Raw genomic sequence first — 12,197 nt, forward strand, 5'->3', positions numbered from 1 at the left:
CAGGAGGGGCCTAAGCATTTTCTCCTAGTTCCTGAGAATAATAGCCTCTGAGGGTCTTACTCTTGGAATGTCCTCCTCTGATCTGTTCTCCTATCCCCATGGAACTGTGTGTGCCCAGTGAGGGTATCTGGGGCTTCAGAAAACGGATCCAAACCCTTTCCTGTTGGGGTTGCTGTTCACAGCCTGCTGGGGGGATAGACATGCTCCACCCCTCCTTCCTGGGACTGGAAGGCTGATCTCACGGGGAGCTCAGATCAGCCACCCCACAATGCAAAAGCCCGTCCGTTGCTCATCTGTCTCCACAATATAAGCCTCCCAGGGGATATCATTCAAAAATAAAAAATTAAAATAAAAATCCTGCTTTGCTAGGACCTGGTGCCCTTGTGCCACAGGTCCAAGCAGAAGGGGTTACAAAGTCAGCCCTGGGCAGGAGTTCTCTCCCCACGTGACTGGTCTCAGTAAAACGGGACCAAGAATCCCAGCTCTGCTCTTGCTCCCAGCTCTTCTCAGTGTGGGTCATATATCTCCAATCTGCCCTGAGGCCAGTTCCAGCCCGTAGGATGGAGCAGTTCCTGCTTGCATTACAGGTGGTGGGAGGGGTTCCAGTCCCACACTGGAGGTGGGAGAATCCCCTACCCGTTTGCCACACCACACGGGTTAGTCATTATCTGGGGTGCTATACAATGCCTTTCAGGAAAGCAGAGCTTCTCTCTAAGTCACTGCTGGGTGCAGCTCTCAGGCCTCTTTCTATTTCTGGAGCCACACTCTGAGGCCCAGCCTTTCTAGCAGTCAGAGCCCAGAGTGAACCTGTCCTGCTGGGGCTGCTGACATTAGGCGTGTTCTTTCACCGGTAAGGTAAGGACCCAGCCTCCCAGGCAGAGTTCCCCTGGATCCCTCTGCCCTATGCTGCACGGGCTTTCCTTCTAGTCTCTGTTGTTCAGGATTTGAGACCCCTGCATGGGGATGCAAGCCCTCGCTCTCAAGGGGAGGGACCTTTGCAGCCAGTATCACTCCGGCCTCGCAGCATAGCACCAGCTCCAGGAGGGCTCCCTGTTTCCCCGACCCCTCCTCTCTTACCAGTCTCTACATTGTTTCTACAGTGCTCCTTAGACAAAATATGGCCAATCAGCTACACGTCTCTTGTTTTTCCAAGCTGACCACGCAGTATTTTAGCTATAAATCCAGTTAGTGGCTGGGCACAAGGGCACTCAACCTCCTGTCACATTGCAACCATCTTGCCCAACCCCCATGCTATTTTAAATTATATCTTTTAAATATGTTCATTTTCTGTTTGTTGCTAGTATATAGAAACAGAATATATATATAAATTCAGCACCCTTACTAAATTCTCTTATTCTAATAATTTAGCAGTAGATTTGTACCTAATTAATATCTGTGCATTGTCATTTTTTCCCTTCCTTTACAATCCTTATACTTTTTTTTGTCTTTATTGTATAGTGTAGGGCCTTCAGTAGTTCTAGTGCTTATATTTATATATTTGTACTTTATTTTATTTATTTTTTTTTTTATCCTCACCCGAGGACATTTTTCCATTTTTTGTTCAGATAGAGCGGGAGGGAGAGAGAGGAAGAGAGAGAGAGAGAGAAACATCGACGTAAAGGGACACATCGAGTGGCTGCCACCCGCACGACCAACCAGGGCCAGGGACAAACTGCAACCGAGGTACGTGCCTTTAGCGGGAACCGAACCCGGGTCTCTGTACCGCAGGCCGACGCTCCAACCGCTGAGCCAAACCGGCCAGGGCTACATTTGTACTTTAATATATTACCTTTAGCTTTCCTTCTCTTTAAACAATATCTCTTTTTTCCTACTCTAAGTATCAATAAAATTAGATTGTAGCCTCTTCTTTCCTCTACCTTTTCCTTTCATTCAACACCACTTTTTGTTAATTATGTTTTTTAATCATCTGTTCTAACTTCTCTTATGAATATTTAACTCTCTTCTCTTTGTTTATCATTTTTTTCACAAATTCTATTCTCTTGGTGGCTTTTCTTATTTCTATCGTGTATGTGCTTTATCTGTCCTGGGATGTCTGTTCTGTCTTTTGCTCCTTGTAACTTGATCTTCATTTCCCAAATATGTTGTTTCCTTTCTATTTCTTTCCTAACTTCCCAATTCTGTTTCACCTCTTCATATTTTTTTGTTCATCAACTCTGTTAGCTGAGCTCTTATATTTTTGTTTTAAAGGTTTCCTTAATTGATCATTTTTTTGCTTGAAAGTATCATGTATTATTTAATATTCAGTATTCAGATTTGCCATTTGTTTTATAAATTTTAACAAACAATTTATTCAATAGAGGATCCATTTGAGCTCTATTCATTACAATTGATTTATATGTCTCGTAAGGTGCTTTTATTCTAGAGAGTCCCTTTAAATCTTTGTTGTTGTTTTGGTTTGGAAATTTATTTGATGAAGAAACCAGGTCAGCCCAACCAGTGTGCCTCAGTGGATTGAACATCATCCCATGGACTGAGAGGTCTTGGTTTGATTTCCCATCAGGGCACATGCCTGGTTGTGGGCTCAATCCCCAGTAGGTGGCATGCAGGAGGCAGCCAATTGATGTCTTTCTCTCACATGGATGTTTCTATCTCTCTCTCCCTTTAAAAACAAAAAAATTAATAAAAACATTAAAAAAAAAAAATAAACCAGGTCACTTAACTATAGAATTTCCAACAGTCTGCTTTGTGTTGAGTATGTTTCTGTGGTGTATTTTAACATGTTCATCTATGCCTTGTATTTTCAGTAAATTAGTACTTTGTTCTAGAAGCTTGATCAGATTCATGCTCTTTTGTTGGTTGTTGGTTTTGGAGGGGGGCAAAACTGTTTATGGTTGAGTATTTCCATTAGTGGGGCACATGATATCTGGTTGTTTCTCTTTGTCGGCAACCATTGATGGTTGGTGCTTAATCCATTTATGCATGCGAGGATGCAAAGGCTTGATTTTCTCCCTTTGTTCACTTTCCCTTTCTCTATGAAAGGATAGTAAATATTGGAATCAATTATATTTATCACCAGAAAAGGAGATGCCCTTCTTTTTTTAGGCTGCTGGAGTTCGAGTTGAATTAGCATAATCTGTAGTTGACTTGTGTTTGGGTTGTGTTGCAACTTTAGTTTGATTCAATTTTACCACTAGTTTCAAACGTTTGGGCAGGATCAAGACTTTCCTTTGTTAGGGCCGCAAATTTGAACACTAGAGATTATCCAGAGATGTTCAGCTGAGCCTCACAACTGCGTTTCCACCTTTCTGAACTGTGGGAGATCTTTCCCTGTTGTGTAGCTTAATTGGTAGGTCTGTGAGTCACTGGGGAGTTCTCTTTGCTCCTCATTCCCACCTCATGCTTTTTGCACTTTGGGAGATCTCTTTCAACCTTGCACCTCCTCCTTTGGCCTTTTAGAGGAGTCACCCTGTATGCCATATGCTTCTAAGGTGTTGCTTTCAGATCTGCCCTGATCCCACACTTCAGTCCTTGCAAGCTCAGGTTGCTTCAAGGAGGTTTGCTCATCTTTTCATTGCTTCTACCTGTTGGTTACTGTCCTTGAGCCTTCATTGAAAACTGTGCGAAAGAGTTGTTGAGTGGGGTCAAACTCCCTCTGTGCCTGAATTTCTTTTTTTTTTTTTTTGTACAGATAGAATGGGAGGGAGAGAGAGGAAGGGAGAGAGAGAGAGAAACATCGACGTGAAAGGAACACATCGAGTGGCTGCCACCCGCACGACCAACCAGGGCTGGGGACAAACTGCAACCGAAGCACATGCCCTTAGCGGGAACCGAACCCGGGTCTCTCCAGACCGCAGGTCGACGCTCTAACCGCTGAGCCAAACTGGCCAGGGCTGTGCCTGAATTTCTTAAGATTCTAATATGCTATGCCAGCCCACCTGTAGCTGTTAAAAATCTGGGTCATTTCTTTTACAAACCCTATCTATGTTGGATTCTTCCTCCTCTTGCTATTACACCAGGATGAAAGCAGCTGTCGGTCTCTTCTTGCATGTTCAGAGCTCATTACTTTCTTGAATTGGTTCATTTAGTCAAAAGCACTTTGATTTTTTAAAACTATGGTTTTGTAGTTTACAATCATTTACCACTTAATGATAGGAATACATTCTGAGAAATGTGTTGTTAAGCCATTTTGTCATTGTATGAACGTCATAGACCGTATTTACACAAACCTAGATGGAATAGCCTACCACACACATAGGCTATATGATATAGCTTATTGCTCCTAGGAATGTTTCTGTGCAGAAAACATGAGATTACATCAAGCACAAGAGACAGTGATGCAATTAAGAGACTAGGTAAACACAAGATGTATGAAGTATGGCTGGCATACCATTTCACAGCAAATTTTTTTAGTAAGTAGAAAGGGTACACTCTAAAATAATGATAGAAAGTATAGTATAGTAAGTACATAAACCAGTACTATAGTTGTTTGTTACTATCAAGTGTTATGTACTGTATATGATTGTATGGGCTACAAACACATGAGCAATACACTGCACAACAACTTTATCATGGCTGTGACGTCAGTAGGTGAAAGAAAAATGTCAGCCCCCTTATAACCTTATGGAACCACTGTCATACATGCAGTCTGTCATTGACTGAAACATCTTTATATGGCACATGACTGTGTCTGGCTTGTTTAGGTTGTTAGGGTGAGAGAAATGATCTCATTCAATTGTCTGTGAACAGAGTGGAAGTAGAACTTCTAAAGTGTGTCCTTTTGTATTTGTTTTTCAGATTAATATATTTTGGTGGCTATGGGTGTAGGAGACACAATGAACTCCAAGACTGTTTTGATGTTCATGATGCATCTTGGGTAAGAGAGTAATCACTGTCTACATTTTCCTCTAATTTAGTATTATCTTAAAGATTTTAGAAATAATGATCCCACTTTTTCTCATTTTAATTTGCTATAATTGACACTATGAAGAAATGTGTTTTCTCTCTTTTGAATTTGGTTTAAATTAAAGGATGTTCTTTCACATTCATGGCTACTGGGGGAGTAATTTCTTTTCTCACATAGTCAATCACTTATACCTGCTTCTGTTAGACAAGTAGAGGCTTTAGCACAACTGAGAAGAACTTTGTTCAATGGCAACCAGAATGACTACTGCTGACATACACCTGCTTTTAGATATGTATACTAGATCTAATCATAGTAAGTTAGTACTGATTCTTACGGGTTAGAGAATCTACTGTTATTAATGAAAGAAGTCATAACTTAAAAAAATGAAATATTTTAAAAGACAACTTTTTAAAAAATCCTTACCGTAGGATATTTTTCTGTGTATCTTCAGATAGGGTGGGAGAGAGGAAGAGAGAGAGAAACATTGACGTGAGAGGGATACATCGACTGGTTGCCTCCTGCAGGGCCCCGACCAGGGCCGGGGATGGACTGCAACCGAGGTACATGCCCTTGACTGAAATCAAACCTGAAAGTCACTGGTCCGCAGGCCAATGCTTTAACCACTGACTGAGCCAAACCGGCTAGGGCTAAAAGATAACTTTACAAACCATTTATCAGCCCTGGCCAGTTTGGCTCAGCAGTTGAGCGTCGGCCTGCGGCCCAGAGAGTCCTGGGTTCGGCCCCCGCTAGGGGCACGTACCAAAAATAAATAAATAAATAAATAAATAAATAAATAAATAAATAAATAAATAAATCAATAAATACCATTTATCCACCATCAAGATACACAGTAACTCTTCAGTTTTATCTTTTACTACCATACCTTATTATTGTACATTATTAATGTATATGAACATTTTGTGTATATCTATTTGTACATGGGTATTGTTAAAATTCTCTATGTATTTACATGATTTTTTAGCTTTTAATATGAAATATTTTTAAAGCTTTGTTACTTATAGTCTTACTGATAATGTTCAGAAATATAACTTCCCATTGTTTATATTTTTACTCATCACTGAAATTGCTAATTTTTTTTCTTTCCTAGTACAGTTAGGCTAATGATCATAACCTGACATTTTTAGTGTACAGCGGATTTTTTTGGTTTAGATCCTAAACTAAGCAAAAATTTTAGTTTGACAAGTTCTGACAAAAGAGATATGTTTTTGACGTAAAATAAATTTGGCATAGAGGTAAGCTGTGATAGAAGATTTTAATAATCTGGAAGGTTCTAAATACAATATAACTATTAAACCTTTGCCTCGCTGACAGTTTTGTCTCTTGGAAGACAAAGAGGAAAGGGAGCCTTAGTTTGACTTATAAGACCAAATTGCTTGGTTAAAGAACTGACTTGGACTTTTTTCATAAGAGGAACCACAGTCCCCTAAAGTCTCTAATAGCAAAGATTAGGGATTCTGAGCATGTACTTTATTTTTATTTATTTATTTAAAATATGTTTTTGTTGATTTTTTTTTAAAGAGAGAAGAAGGGGGAGAGAAATAGAAACATTGATGTGAGAAAGAAACATCAATCGGCTGCCTCCTGCACACCTCCTACTGAGAATTGAGCCCACAACCCTGACATGGACCCTGACTGGGAATTGAACTGGAACCTCTCAGTCCACGGGACAATGCTCAGTCCACTGAGCCACATTGACTGGGTTGAGCATCTACCTTACAAAAACAGATTTCAAAATATAAATATCATTCTGCCCTCTGCAATTTTATTTTTATTTTTAATGTTTTTTAGTTTTTTTAAAATTGATTTTCAGAGAGAGAGAAAGGAAGAAGGAGAGAGAGATGAACATTGATCAGCCGCCTCCTGCACGCCCCCTACTGCAGATCCAGCCAGCAACCTGATATGTCCTGATCTGGAATTTAACTGGCAACCTTTGGGTGCATGGGATGACACCTAACCATTTGAACCACACTGGCCAGTTCTGTCTTCTGCAATTTTAAAAGAGACAATCCTTTGAGGAAATGGGAAAATTATTAAGTAAATAATGCACACTGCAAGCTATACTATGAGAAGAAAAGTTGCTTGGTAATGCTGCTCTGATCTGGGGACCACACTTTGTAAACCACCGGTGTGTGCATTAGCTGTATGAATATGGTGATGACTATATTTTTGTAAAAGTGTTTATTATTTCATCAGTAAATATCAATGAAACTATAACAATAATGTAAAAGTTATAAAATCTTTTAAATATTTAAAAATTTTCTGTTTTAGGAAGAACAGATATTCTGGGGATGGCATAATGATGTTCATGTATTTGACACAAAGACACAGAGTTGGTTTCAACCAGAAATTAAAGTAAGTATTGTAAAAAGTTACCTTTACATTTATATATTTAAAATATATTTTTTACTAAGTTATTTTGATTTTAATAATTGAGTTTTTAATCATATACAAATGGGTTCTCTTGACTACTGTAACTAATACTATTACTTTAATCACATTTCCCCCCCAGATTAAGTAAGGGTTTTCTAGAAAAATCTAATAAAGAGGTACCATCATCACTGTTTACCCAAAAGTGTGATGCCCTGATTTAAGGAATTTCTTTTTAAAAGTTCTTTTATAACCAAGTTTATCATTTTCCATTTTTTATTTTGTAATCCTCACCGGAGGATATGTTTCCATTTATCTTCAGATAGAGTAGGAGGGGGGAGATAGAGAGAGAGAGAAAGGAAGAAACATCAACGTGAGAGACACATCCATTGGTTGCCTCACACATCCCTGACCAGGGCCGGGACCTAACTGCAACTGAGGTACATGCCCTTGACTGGAATCAAACCCATGACTCATTGGTGCTTGTGCCGACTAACCACTGAGCCAAACCAGCCAGGGCTAGTTTCTTAACAATATTTTCACGAATTTTTCTGATAATGTGTTCATACAAGTTCTTATATTATTTATATTATACTTGAAAGTTTTTCTGACATAGTTAAAGCTGGAATCTGTTCTCTTTATTTTTTAGAGACTTTTTAAAAATTTTTTTTTCTTTATTGATTTTAGAGAAAGAGGAAGGGAGAGGAGAGAGACATAGAAACATTAATGAGAGAGAACATCTGTTGGCCACCTCCTGCATGTCCCCCAACAGGGGATTTGGCCCACAACCTGGGCATGTGCCCTGACCAGGAATCGAACCAGCGACCTCCTGGTGCATGGGTTGACGCTCAGCTACTGAGCCACACCAGCCCAGCAGAACTTAAATTTGTGATGCTCACATTCAGTAGCCAATGAGCTGAAAATTTTGGGTTCCTTCAGAACTTGGAATGAAATACATACAAAGGCACCCACCAGATGCCTTTTTTGATATATTTATTCAAATTATAGAGAATTGTTATAAGTTAATGTGAAAAATTTTAGTAAGAGATAAAGCACTGTTTGGCTTAAAGCCAAAAATGAAATTCATATTGTGGGATTTGAAACACCAAGAATTTTGGGGGACAGATTTAATTTTTTAGAGTCTCTAAGATCATCACACTGTATTGCTTACTTATAATATTGACTCTGTGTGTGTGTGTGTGCATGTGTGTGTGTGTACATATGTGGGGGTGAGAGAAGGAACAGAGAGAAAGAGAATCTTTAAAAATGTCATTTTAAAATCTTTATTTTTAAGCTACAACTTATGCAAAATCTTATTTTGCTAAATACTGTCAGGGATTTAAGAAAAAACCTTTAAAAAAGTAAAGATCTGAGTGAATAGATTTTATTCTTGAAGAGTATGGTCATACCTCAGAACTATTATAGGTTTGGTTTCAGACCACTGCAATAAACTGAGTATCTCGACACAAATTTTTTGGTTTCCCAGAGCATGTAAAATTATGTTTACACTATGCTACAGTGTATTAAGTATGGAATAGCATTATGTCTAAAATACTTTATACCTAAAAAATATTTTAATTAAAAAATACTTGATTGCTAAAAAATGCTAACCTAATGGGAGCCTTTAGCAAGTTTTTATCTTTTTGCTGGTGGAGGGTCTTGCCTTGATGTCAAAGGCTAATGATTGATCAGGGTGGTGGTTGCTGAAGGTTAGGTGACTGTGGTAGTTTCTCAAAGTAAGACAACAGTGAAGTTTGCCACATCAATTGCCTCTTTGTTTCATGAACACTTTTTCTGCAGCATGCAGTGCTGTTTGATTTCATCTTACCCACAGTAGAACTTCTTTCAAAATTGAACCCAGTCCTCTCAAACCCTGCTGCTTTATCAACTAAGTTTATGTAATATTCTAAATACTCTATTGTCATTTCAACAGTCTTCACAGCATTTTCAGGAGTAGATTCCATCCCAAGAAACCACTTTCCTTGCTCATCCATAAGAAGCTCCTTCTCATCCATTCAGGTTTTATGGTGAGGTTGCGGCAGCTCAGTCACATCTTCAGGCTCCACTTCTAACTCTAGTTCTCTTGCTGTTTCCACCACATCTGCAGTTTACTTTCTCCACTGAAGTCTTGAACTCCTCAAAGTCCTCCGTGAGGGCTGGAATCAGATTTTTCCCAACTCCTGCTAATGTTGATATTTTGACCTCTTCTCATGAATTACAAACGTTCTTAACACCATCTAGAATGGGGAATCCTTTCCAGAAGGTTTTCAATTTACTTTGCCCAGATCCATCAGAGGAATTACAATATATGGCAACTATACCTTCAGAAAATATATTTCTTAAATAATTATTCCTTGATTTGTGGGCTGCAGAATGGATGTTGTATGTTGTATCAGCAAGCATGAAAACAACACTAATTTCACTGTACAACTCCATCAGAGCTCTTGGGAGACCAGGTGCACTGTCGGTGAGCAGTAATATTTTGAAAGGAATCTTTTTTCTGAGCAGTAGGTCTCGACAGTAAAATTGGGCTTAAAATATTCAGTAAACCGTGTTGTAAACAGTTGTGCTATTATCCAGGCTTTGTTGTTCCATTTATAAAGCACGGGAAGAGTAGATTTAGCACAATTCTTAAGGGTTTTAGGATTTTCAGATGGTGAACAAGCATTGGTTTCAATTTAAAGTCACCAGCTGTATTAGCCCCTAACAAGATAATCAGCCTGTCCTTTGAAGCTTTGAAGCCAGGAATTTATTTCTCTCTATCTAGGAAAGTTCTAGATGGCATCTCCTTCCAATATAAAGCTGTTTTGTTTACACTGAAAATCTATTTAGTGTAGCCACCTTCATTAATTATCTTAGCTAGAGTTTCTGGGTAACTTGCTGCAACTTCTACATCAGCACTTACTACTACACTTGTGCCTTTATGTTTTGGAGATGGCTTTTCTTCTTAACCCTCATAAGCCAACCACCGCCAGCTTCAAACTTTTCTTCTGCAGCATCCTCACTTCTCTCAGCCTTCATGGAAGGAGAGTTAGGGCCTTGCTCTGTATCAGGCGTTGGCTTATTAAGGGATGTTTGGTCTGTTTGATCCTCTGTCCAGACCACTACAACTTCCTGCAAATCAGCAATAAGAATGTTTCACTCTCGTATCATTGGTATGTTTACTGGAGTAGCTCTTTTAATTTCCTTCAGAAACTTCCTTTGCATTCATATCGTGGTTAACAGTTTGGTGCAAGAAGCCTAGCTTTCTGCTTCTCTCAGCTTTTGATCTATCTACAATTTTGACAAGCCTTCACTAAGCTGAAGCATTTGTTGAAGCATTTGTAGCTTTTGATTTAAACTGAGAAACAAGTGACTCTTCCTTTCACTTGAACACTTAGAGGCTATTCTGGGATTATTAATTGGCCTAATTTTAATATTTTATGTCTTTTTTTTTTTATCCTCACCTGAGGACATTTTTTGCATTTATCTTCAGATAGAGTGGGAGGGAGAGAGGGGGGAAGAGATAGAGAGAGAGAGAAACATCGATGTGAGAGAGACACATCAACTGGCTGCCACCCACATGACTCCAACCGGGGTCAGGGACAAACTGCATCCAAGATATGTGCCCTTAGTGGGAACCGAACCCGGGCCTCTCTGGTCCTCAGGCCGAGGCTCTAACCACTGAGCCAAACTGGCCAGGGCTCAATATTTTTATGTCTTAAGGAATAAGATGGCCTGAGGAGAGGAACAAAGATGGGGGAATGGATGGTCGGTACAGCAGTCAGAACACACACAACATTTATCTATTAAGTTTGCTATCTTACATGTGTGTTTCATGGCACCCCCAAAACAATTATAATAGTAACATCAAAGATCACTGATCACAGATCACCATACAAATAATAATAATAATGAAAAGAGTTTGAAATATTGCAAGACTGACCAAAATGTGACACAGACACGAAGTGAGCAAATGCAGTTGGAAAAATTGCATTGATAGACTTCCTTGATGCAAGGCTACCACAAACCTTCAGTTTATAAAAATCGTGACCTGCATAGCACGATGAAGTGAAATGCAATAAAACAAGGTATGCCTGTGGTAGTAGTCTGCAATTATCACTATTTAAAAAAATTTCTTTTTTTTCATTGGTGTGAGAGACAGAGACAGAAACATTGATAAGAGAGATGCATGCCCCCACAACCTGGGCATGTGCCCTGACTGGGAATCGAACCAGCAACCTCTTGGTGCATGAGTTGACGATGCTCAACCATGGAGCCACACAGGTTGGGCTGTAATTATTACTATTTAGAACATTGATTTTCAACCCTATACATGTAATGACACACAAAAACTAATTATTAAAATTCTGAAGCACACCAGAAAATATATATATTTGCCAATCTGACCAAAAAAATAGGTATAATTTTGATTCATTGAACCTGAACAGCTATTGTTGTGTTGGCTGTTGTCATTCTTTACACTATTAGGGAAAAGAGGTTGGTGCCCCCGACTAAATAGTCAGGTATTGCATACTTTAAAAATTCTTCTGACACACAGGTTGAAAATCAGTGTTTTAGAGTGAACAAAGGCTTCCTAATGGAATTACATAGAGAATGGTAATTTAGAAGTCAAGTATTTTTTTTTTCTTAATTTTATTTTTGTTACAGATGTTTCAACTTTTTTACCCCATTGACACCCTCCTCCCCATCCCTCCCAGCCCCCCCGTCCCCGACTTTGTTGTCCATGTCCATTGGTTATGCATACATGCATATAAGTTCTGTGGTTTATCACTTCCCACCTCTTCTGAGGGTTGTTAGTCTGTACCCTACTTCTGTGTTTCTGGGTCTTCCCTATTCCTCAGACTGTTATATTCATTATATTCCATATATAAGTGAGATCATGTGGTATTTGTCTTTTTTTGCTTGGCTTGTTTCACTTAGGATAATACTTTCCAGGTCCCTC

The 12,197-nt window shown here is 39.1% G+C and overlaps 1 protein-coding gene across 1 annotated transcript in view; it reads left to right on the forward strand.

Annotated features, from left to right (window-relative positions):
- The window catches only part of KLHDC1 (kelch domain containing 1), a 55,036-nt gene that overhangs the window by 17,172 nt on the left and 25,667 nt on the right, over nucleotides 1-12,197 (forward strand). Inside the window, exons 5-6 of the mRNA XM_036269953.1 lie at nucleotides 4,756-4,834; nucleotides 7,154-7,237. Coding sequence (XP_036125846.1) covers nucleotides 4,756-4,834; nucleotides 7,154-7,237 — 163 coding nt within the window. The remainder of the gene's footprint in view (nucleotides 1-4,755; nucleotides 4,835-7,153; nucleotides 7,238-12,197) is intronic.

The sequence above is a fragment of the Molossus molossus genome, unplaced genomic scaffold, assembly GCF_014108415.1.
Source record: "Molossus molossus isolate mMolMol1 unplaced genomic scaffold, mMolMol1.p scaffold_m16_p_1, whole genome shotgun sequence".
NCBI lineage: Eukaryota > Metazoa > Chordata > Mammalia > Chiroptera > Molossidae > Molossus > Molossus molossus.